Source organism: Drosophila navojoa, chromosome 5 (genome assembly GCF_054131105.1).
Source record: "Drosophila navojoa isolate 15081-1374.11 chromosome 5, UAZ_NAV_1.0, whole genome shotgun sequence".
Taxonomy (NCBI): domain Eukaryota; kingdom Metazoa; phylum Arthropoda; class Insecta; order Diptera; family Drosophilidae; genus Drosophila; species Drosophila navojoa.
The window spans coordinates 26,514,419-26,525,343 of record NC_142893.1 but is presented as its reverse complement, the minus strand read 5'-3'; the positions used below and the strand labels follow the sequence as shown (position 1 = coordinate 26,525,343).

The window sequence follows — 10,925 nt, the reverse complement described above, 5'->3', positions numbered from 1 at the left end:
AAATTTTCCCGATCCGCCCACTAGGGGCGTGGCAAATCGGAAAATGCATTTTCCGATATACCAGAAATCATGTTAGTTGAAGAGCTAAAAATTGAAATTTGGTATGTAGATCCGCGTTGACCCCCCAAATCCAAAAAGCTATGGTGGATATATCTACGCCCATTGGGGGCGTGGCAAATCAGATAAAACTGTATCTCATAAAGTTCTAAAGCTAGAACGTTGAAATTTCGCACGTGAGCTAATGCTATAATTCTATAATGATTAATACCCTGTAATTCTCACATTTTTTGAGCGTAAGCATTCAAAATTCGCATTTACGTTACCTTTAGCTCTTTCTAAGAACTGGCCAAAAATGGTGTCCACGGCCACTAGGGGCGTGGCAATCGGCATTTGTAGTATCAAATTGCGACATTTATGTGAAAATTACAGGGTATTTTCGATATGCCACGCCCCCAAAGAGGCGTGACAATTATTTTTGGGGCATCGATAGAGGAGGTTACCAGTAACTCAACTATACAAATTTGAAGCTTCTAGCTCTTAAACTGTAGGAGATATAAAGTTTTGCGGTTTGCCACGCCCCCTTTGGGCGGACATATATCCACTATAGCTTGTTGGACTTGGGTGGTCTACTCGCTTATATATACAAAATTTCAAGTCTCTAGCATCAATAGTGCCTAAAATATAGCCAAATTTGAAAAATCACTATATTTTCAGGTCCGATTTTCCACGCCCCTATTAGACGTAGACATAAAATTTTTTCATCAGTCAGAAATATACCATTAGCTCACGTGCGAAATTTCAACGTTCTAGCTTTAGAACTTTATGAGATACAGTTTTATCTGATTTGCCACGCCCGCGGATCGGGAAAATTTTAACACTTTATGAATCGGAGTTATACACGAGTATGTGTACCAAATTTCAAGTCTCTAGCTTCAATAGCGGCGAAATGAACTGCGTTCATACGGACAGACGGACGGACAGCAAGACGGACATTGCACAAAACCAATATACTAATTCACTTCGTGAATGAGTATAATGATTCACTTCGTGAATGAGTATAAAAATGACAATAATTATCCATCAAACTATAATAACAGACAATTTAACCAGAACTCAAGCCAAGACACAGACAACAGAAGTTACAACGAAAATAGTCAACAACAAAGTCAGAACGTAAGATAAAATCAGAATTTTAACAGACAACACAGTCAGAACATAAGACAACCCCAAAATTTTAACTGACAAAAACAAAGCCATAACAAAAGACAGAATCAATATTTTAATAGACAAATAGACAGACAATTTAAATTATGAAGAAACAAATAATAATTTACGTTATTAATGGAAATATAAAAAATGATAGTTATTTACGTTATTAATGGAAATATAAAAAATGATAGTTATTTAGTTAAAACAAAAGTAACAATCGAATTCAAATATGCAGATTGTGCAAGAATACGATGGGTAGCTATGTCCCTAGAAAAATCATATGATTTTCTATTGGGCATGGATTTTATCCAAAGAAATTTTGAAAATATTGATTTTAAAAATGAAATAATTAAGCTCTGCAATGGAGTCGAATTTCTATTCCTTTCCAAATTATCAGAAGATGTTTGTGTAATGGAAGTAGGCGAAATCGATGACTTTAAGCTAGAAGGGCTTAATGCGGAGGAAGCCCAGATAGTAAAAAATCTTACGAAAAATATGATAAACTATATTTTAAGGAGGGTGATCAGTTAACTAACACTAATACAATAGTTCATACACACGCACGTATTAGAACGCGCTCTGCTAACTGCGCAGTAAGCAGCGACTGCGCTTGGGCTGCGCTGCAGTGTGTTCAATATTAAACGAATTTATTTGTTGAATAATTTATTTTCTAGACGTCCAATCTTGCAGAACTTACTCATAATGTTCAAATGAATGTACATTCCAAAGCACAAGTCTCTAGTACTTGAAATACGCCTTTTACAAAAGTGACGGTGGGGGGGGGGGGGGGGGGGGGGGGGGGGGGGGGGGGTGTGTGTGAGAATTTAGGGGTGGGGGGTAAATTTTAACAAAAACCGAAATTATATAAAATAAACATCATTCTACAAATGGGAAGCTCTAGTTCTAAGGGTGTAGAAGATATAATTAAAAAACTAGCTTTCGATAAAGTTTTTAATCGATAATAAAATATCGGGAGTTGCTATCGATTTTTAGTGATAAACTCGATATGCGCGTGATACACACGGACCTAGGAAAAAAAATTTCAAGTCTCTAGCTCTTATATATTCTGAGATCGACGCGTTCATACATACGGACGGACGGACGGACGGACGGACGGACGGACGGACGGACGGACGGACAGACAGACGGACAGGGCTAAATCAACTCAGCTCGTCGCCCTGATCAAGAATATATATACTTTGTGGGGTCTGGCACGCCTCCTTCTGCCTGTTACATACTTTTAACAAAACCATTATACCCTGATTTCCCATTTTCAGGGGGTTCTGGGTATAAAAACAGCTTTTATAACACCAATGGGATTATATGAATATGTTAGAATGCCATTTGGATTAAAAAATGCTCCAGCTACATTCCAACGTTTAATGAATGAAATATTGAGGGATTATATAAACAAAATTTGTGTGGTATATCTTGATGATATTATAATTTTTTCAACAACACTTGAAGAGCACAAAATTGCTCTAGAAAAAATTTTCAAAGTACTTTACTTTACTTACTCAATTTACCATTCAAAACATTCATTACACAGCGGTATAAGCGAAACATTCAATTCACTAAAAGACAAAATCTATTTTCCAAAATTAAGGGAAAATATTCAATAAATAATAGCAAATTGCAGAAAATACAAAGAAATTAAGTATGAAAGGAAACGAATAAAACCAAACTTTGAATTTACAGAAACACCAGATACTAAAGAACAAATTATACATTTAGACATATTTCACATAAAACCGGAATTGTTTGTTACAATTATAGAAAAACTTACCAAATTTGCAGTTGCTTATAATATTATAGATAGAAATTGGCGAACAAAGATGCAAATTATGATCGAACATTTTGCAAAATTTAATAAACCACAGAAAATAATAATGGATAATGAGTTTAGATCAGAACATATAATACAGTTTTTAAACAATGAAAATATTTCAATACATTATACTAAACCCGATTCACAAACAGGAACCGCTGATATTGAAAGATTACATTCTACACTAATTGAGATAATAACAGGAATAGATTATAATGAACTATCTATTGAATCTAAAATTCAATTAGCAATAATAGCTTACAATAAACGTTATCATTGAACAATAAAATGTACACCAAATTATGCTAAAGACACAGAAGATGCACACAAATTAAAAATGACTATCGAGGAACGTAAGAAAATGATTATAAACAACAGAAATGATACAAGAGAAGAATACAATGAACAAAGATGTGAAGGTCCAATTAAAACTATAAAAGAGTCAGACATGAGCCTTATTTTAGATATGCAGAGTTAAACAAGTAAGAAAGCTCTAGTCGAGACTGCTCGACTACGAGATCCCCTGAACCTTACCAGCAACTGATATTTCAATAATAATTAGCACACACACACGCATACATACAAATACACGCACACACACGCACGCCAACAAACACACGCACACACACACACACACCCACATATACAGGCGATTGGGCTTGGGCTGCGCTGCAGTGTTGGCAATATAATGATAACTTATTTGTTGAATAATTTAATTTCTAGACGTATGATCATAATGAAACTTTCAGAAAGTAATCATGATGTTTAAATGTATGTGTATACCGAAGCACAAGTCTCTAGCATTTGATATAGGACTTTTACAAAGATGAGGGTGAGGGGGTGGATTTAGGAGTGGGGGGTAAATTTTAACAAAAATTTGGAGACTCTAGCTTGAAAGATGTAGGAGATATAATTATTTAAGTGATCTTCGATAAGGTTTCTTATCGATAAAAAAGTATCGGAATGAGTTATCGTTTTTTAGTGATAAACTCGATATGCGCGTGATATATACGGACATTAAAAAAAAAGTTGAAGTCTCTAGCTCTTATATCTTCTGAAATCGACGCGTTCAAACATACGGACGGACGGACGGACGGACAGACAGACAGACAGGGCCAAATCGACTCAGCTCGTCGCCCTGATCAAGAATATATATACTTTGTGCACAGCAGGGTGTTTATAGTTATTTAATTCATACCACTAATAAGAATTGTGTAAACGCATATAATTATCTCGAATTAATTAAGAGATATTGGGCAGATGGTTTGATCAACCTACTGACGCGACGCGTGTTTCGTGTAGCTGTGTTAGGGTTAGGCCTACAGTGCCAAATCGTATGAGCTGATAAATACTGACTTACTTGATATTTGTATAACTTCTCATTTCGCAATACTAATTTAAGTGACCGATCTTTATCCAATGAAGAATATTTTAATGGTAATTTATCTTGATTTTTGCTGAAACGAGAGTAAGAAATAAAATCAAAATAAACAACTGATGTAATACGTATTACCAGCAAGAATTAATTAATAAAAACTATGAAATCTCCTGTACGCTCACACACGCATTGGCGGCTGTGTGCGCTTACTATGGGAACTTAGTTGCTTAAAAATTTTTTTTCTTCATAAAACTTTCATAATATGATAATTTAACAGATAAGAACCTTGCAGTTAGGTGTTAAAGATCCCATGACTTTTGACTTATAGGATATATTTGTCTAGTATATGTATTTATTTCTTTATTTATTTCTTAAAGCTATTGACAAAAACGAGAGTCAAATTAAATTAAAACAAGTACGAAGTCTCTAGTCGAGACTGCTTGACTAGGAGATACGCTGAACCCTCCAAGCTGATATTCTTATCATTTTGCACTTCTTTTATGCACGCAAACATACATACATATGCATCCACCTTCACGCGCTCGCGCTCTGCTAACTGCGCAGTAAGCAGCTACTGCGCTTGAGAATTTACTTGGTGAATAACTTCTTTTGTAAACATACGATCTTCATGAAATTTTCAGGGCATAATTATATGGTCAAAATGTGTGTGCATTCCAAAGCACAAGTCTCTATTACTTGAATGCAAATTTTACAAATTGGGGGCGAAGAGGGCGTAGTATCCAAAATCTGTTGATTACAAAATGTTTGTATTCATCATATGTATATACACAGTAAATCTGAAGTCTCATGGCTCAAAAAACAAAAACAATTTTTCGATTATTCTCGATAAAAAAGTTATCGGATGAGTTATCGAAAAAATAAAGCAAACTCGTACTGCGTATGGTATACACAAGTAGGCACACAGCTCTCTAGCTCATATATCTTCCGAGATCTCGGCGTTCATACGGACAGACGGACAGGGCTATATCGACTCAGCTCATCGTGCTGATCAAGAATATATATACTTTGTGGGGTCTGCCACGCCTCTTTCTGCCTTTTACAAACATTTTAACAAAACCATTATACCCTGATTTCCCATTTTCAGGGTATAAAAAGCCTAAACAAAGTACAATATATAATATCAATAGTAGCTTCGACCCGATGGGTGTATTTTATTGTTAATAAGAAAACTTAGAAAAAAAATATTAAATGTAGATTTATTAACTATATCTAACACGTTAAATAATAAATAGTTCCTACAATAAAAAATTTCAAACAAAAATAATAAAAACAAGTAAGAACGTTGCAGTCGGGCTGCGACTGCGGAATACTCATTCACAGTCCCTTTGTAAATTTAATTTAATTTGGCTTTAAAAAAAATTAGTACAAAACAATTATGCTTTTTGATTATATTGTAGCTTTTGGTAATTTTTATCGAGTAATCGATAATTATTATATTGATCGTGCACTTTTTGAGTACAAAAGTATGGTAATTTTCGTTGATAGCTTTCGGTCAGACCTATTGCAGATTCTTTAGCGTTTGCTTACATTACAAAAGCGCGCTTTTTAGCATTCTAAGAATTGTTATTGATTTCTGGATTTTCTAGCTGTTCTTGTAGTTTTGTCAGATGACGCTCTGTTATTAGTTTATTGTATTTTAGCACTAACCAGAGAACACATAGACCGGACACGTAGTGCAAAGTGTTTTGCACACTTTTTTTTTGACATTACGACCCACACAGCTTCGTATTTGCTCGGCTCCTCACTTTTAGGTTCAGGCAACGAAAATATTCGAAAGCACAATCATTCTGCTTCATGCGCTCGACCGAGATGGTCGATGGTTGAACAAAAGATCCCTCTGTGCTCAATGTTTCCTTTGCTCTCTCTCTCTCTCGATGCTCTTTGCTCTCTCAAATGTGTATATGTGTGTATGCATGTGAGCACAAGCAGCAGCTCTGAGCACTGCTGCCAATTCAGCTTTTTTCCCGTCAAATCTGGCTTTTTCCGAAAACAAATTGCGGGAAGCGGGAATTCTGGCTTTTTTGAAAATGAATTAGGCTTTTTTCGTTTTTTTTTTAAAACTTCGATTTTTTTTAATACTGAAAACATGTAGCATCGCGATTGCCACTTGTAAGAAAAGTTTGGTATTTAAATCTACCATTTTCGATAAATCTGATATATCCGAAGGCTCCATTTAAAATACTGTGAGCGACACCAGATGGCTATCCATTGAGTTAGCTGTAACACGCATTTTGGACCAATAGGACGAGCTCAAATTGCATTTCGAATTGGCCGCGACAAAAGAAAAATGCTACAAGTCGCAAATTCTCTATGAATTATATAATGACCAAATTAATAAATTATATTTAATTTTTTTAAAACCAATTCTGTCCGACATGCAGAAAGTAAACAAGTGCTTTCAAAGCAATAAAACAAATGCCACAGAATTGCCATTAAATCGTTAAAAAATTTAATTGTTCCACCTATCAAGGAAATTGACGTATTGGAAATAGAAAACTTTGAAGAGCATGTAGAATCCGATATGTACAAAGGGTATGATTTTGAAAAGAAAATCAAGTCTTTAAATATCGATGCAGGCCTCGAAAAAGAAATTCGTGCTCGCTGCTCTTCTTTTGTTATTGAACTTATCAAGCAGCTAAAGCAGAGGTAACCAATTTTTCTGATTCTTCTACCGACCGTTAAATAATTTTGATTTTATCTGCAGGCTCCCCGACAATTTTAAAATCTTAAAAAACATTGACGTTTTTTCCGTTGATAAAATTCTGTCAACTAAAAAAAAAGGAATTACAGAATTGTTGGAACACCTCCAAGTAGACAGAATAGCCGACATTGAGCGGCGGTACTATGATATTAATCTTAATAAGTGGGAAAACGTTAATGACAGCACCAAATTTTGGAATGAAGTCTCCAATTACAAGGATTCTGGCGGCAACCGCAGATTCCTTGACTTGGCAGCTGTTGCCCTGCAAATTTTTTCATTACCATGGTCCAACGCGCAGGTGGAACGCGTATTTAGCCAGCTTAACTTGGTAAAGTCTAAGTTAAGGAACTCAATGAGCCTAAGCACAATAAACAGTATTCTTAGCATAAGGTTATATATTATTGAGAGTGAAGAGATGATACCGATATATATGTATATTACTTTTTTATTTAATATAACACACAGATATGGTTTGCGAAGACTGGGCAAATGCTGCTATGAATACAAAGTTCCTTCAAATTATCTTCGCATGATAGGTACTAACAGGTCGTACGATTCTGAAACCGATGCTAGTCGCGAAGAATTAGATAGCATGCTGAAAATCTTGTGAATTAAAAAAAAAAAAAAAAAAAAAAAAAAAAAAAAAAACAATCAAACCATAAAAACCGTTTTTTTTTAGGCTTTTTTGTAAAAATTTTCAGCTTTTTTTCCGTTTCTTCCATCTAAAAACAGCTTTTTATTCTGGTAAAAAGTTGGCAGCACTGGCTCTGAGCTGCCAGCTCACGAAAATTGAAATTTCTTCGCAGCAAGAACCCATGCCTTCCCTTCTGTGTGAAGAGTATACCGAACTCTTTAAACCGTTTGTCAAGCTCGTACAAAATCTGTATATGTATTTTCGATATTAGTTGTGGAAAGGGTATGAAAGCGTTGGTGCTCATGATGAAAATGCTTTCGCGACGAATGTGCACGCACACAGTCTCCCTTGCTACATGTACTATGAGCATTTGTATGTCTGTGTGCGTAGCTCTTGCTGCTTATAGCAATTTTAGGTCCCAGCATTTGCATTTGGTTGATCTTGAGAAGTGCCTCACACTTATATGTACATACATATGTATGTATGATTGTGTGTACGCAGGGGACGCGTTGCCCACAATTGTGGGATATCACTTGTAGAAGCATTTGTATGCCTATGTGCCTTTACATGTGCGTTTGTGTGTGTGCATGTGTGTAAGCATGGGACGTGAACATTGGCTGCCTACCTCAACTTAGAATTGTCTGAACGATTTTGGGTTCCCAGAGCTGCTGCTTGTGCTCACATGCATACACACATATACACATTTGAGAGAGCAAAGAGCACCGAGAGAGAGAGAGAGCAAAGGAAACATTGAGCACAGAGGGATCTTTTGTTCAACCATCGACGAGCGCATGAAGCAGAATGATTGTGCTTTCGAATATTTTCGTTGCCTGAACCTAAAAGTGAGGAGCCGAGCAAATACGAAGCTGTGTGGGTCGTAATGTCAAAAAAAAAGTGTGCAAAACACTTTGCACTACGTGTCCGGTCTATGTGTTCTCTGGTTAGTGATTTTAGCTACCAGTTTGTACAGCAAAGCGATAGCGTGGGCGCTAAATGCGTCGCAAGTTATGTTACAGTGGCGGAGGTTCAAGTCCCCATCAAGGTTAAGTTTTTTTTTTTCATACATATTTCGTTTTTTATAAAATAGATACTTATTTTATTCTTTTTTTCTAATTGCACAATTTTATAAGTTTAAATTTATTTCTTCTTAAAAAGCTCTCTATGTATGTACGCATATATGCATGTATATGTATGTACATAAGTCTGCACGCATATGTAGCATTAAGCATTCCAGCCTTTCTTATGCACGCGCTCATTTGTATGTGTGTATGTATGTAATGCAAATTTATCATCCTCTACTCTGGCTCTTCTTTTCTATAATGCGTGATAACAAGAATCTCATTTTTGGATTTCATTTTAAATATGATTGTTAACAGTAGGCGGTAGCGCTGTCGGCAAAGGCGCCGGCTAAATTTGTTTTTGTTATTTTGACAAACATGGCTTGGGTGCGAGTTCAAATCCCGCGGAAAACTCTTTTTTGTAAATTGCATATTTTGTTATTTTAGCTTCTTTTATATTTTTTAAATATTTAAATTTTATTTTTAAATTTGATAAAAATGTTTCCTTCCGTCTTATCAATGCCTATTAAGCCTATTTGTATATACATGTACATACATAGATAGCTCAAGCATATAAATGTCGCAATTTGATACTACAAATGCCGATTGCCACGCCCCTAATGGCCGTAGACACCTCATTTTTGGCCAGTTCTTAGAAAGAGCTAACGGTAACGTAAATGCGAAATTTGAATGCTTACGCTCAAAAAATGTGAAAATTACAGGATATTTTTTGATATGCCACGCCCCCAAAGAGGCGTGACAATTATTTTTGGGGCATCGATAGAGGAGGTTACAAGTAACTCAACTATCCAAATTTGAAGCTTCTAGCTCCTAAGCTGTAGGAGATATAAAGTTTTGCGGTTTGCCACGCCCCCTTTGGGCGCACATATATCCACTATAGCTTGTTGGACTTGGGACTCAACTCGCGTATATATACCAAATTTCAAGTCTCTGGCTTCAATAGTGCCTAACATATAGCCAAATTTGAAAAATCACTATATCTTCAGGTCCGATTTGCCACGCCCCCAGTAGGCGTAGACATATAATTTTTTAATCAGTCATTATAGAATTATAGCATTAGCTCACGCTCTAGCTTTAGAACTTTATGAGATACAGTTTTATCTGATTTGCCACGCCCCCAATGGGCGTAGATATATCCACCATAGCTTTTTGGACTTGGGGGTCAACGCGGATCTACATACCGTACTTGAAATACGTTTTTTACAAATTGGGGGCGAAGGGGGCGTGGTATCCAAAATCTGTTGATTACAAAATGTTTGTATTCATCATACGTATATACACAGTAAATCTGAGGTCTCCACGTCTAATAGTATTCCAATGAGGCTCAAAAATTAATATCAATTTTTCGATTATTCTCGATAAAAAGTTATCGGATGAGTTATCGAAAAAAATAAAGAAAACTCGTACTGCGTATGGTATACACGAGTATGCACACAAAATTTCAGCTCTCTAGCTCTTATATCTTCTGAGATCTCGGCGTTCATACGGACAGACGGACGGACGGACAGACGGACGGACAGACGGACAGGGATATATCAACTCAGCTCGACGTGCTGATCAAGAATATATATACTTAATAGGGTCTGCGATGATTCCTTCTGCCTGTTACATACTTTTACACAAAAACATTATACCCTGATTTCCCATTTTCAATGGGTTCAGGGTATAAAAATAAGAAATAATAAAAAGAAAAGAGTAAAGAAATAGCACAGAATAGAATATAGGATAGAATTGAGAAATCACTACACAACATTGACAAACAAAATGTATACCAATGCTTATGCCTGGGCATTGTGAATGATTTCCCTAAGATAAGCTAATAGCAAACTTTTTATTTTAGGAAGAGAGAACTCTAAGGAAAAAACCTGATAATATTTATTAAAATTAACACTAACAAGTAAGAAAGCTCTAGTCGAGACTGCTCGACTACGAGATACCCTGAACCCTTCGAGCAACTGAGCACACACACACGCATACAAACAAACACACGCACACACACACACACACACGCATATACAGGCGATTGTGGTTGGGTTGCGCTGCAGTGTTGGGGATATTATGAGAACTTATTTCTG

The 10,925-nt window shown here is 36.0% G+C and overlaps 1 protein-coding gene across 1 annotated transcript; it reads left to right on the top strand.

Annotated features, from left to right (window-relative positions):
* The first annotated feature begins 6,679 nt into the window (after nucleotides 1–6,679).
* Nucleotides 6,680–7,802, top strand: LOC149091274 (uncharacterized). Its single transcript, XM_089262501.1, has 3 exons — nucleotides 6,680–7,082; nucleotides 7,141–7,527; nucleotides 7,603–7,802. Exons 1-3 carry the CDS (start codon nucleotides 6,958–6,960, stop codon nucleotides 7,745–7,747), a joined length of 657 nt encoding a protein of 218 aa, XP_089118627.1. The 5' UTR covers nucleotides 6,680–6,957; the 3' UTR covers nucleotides 7,748–7,802.
* Nucleotides 7,803–10,925: the final 3,123 nt, after the last annotated feature.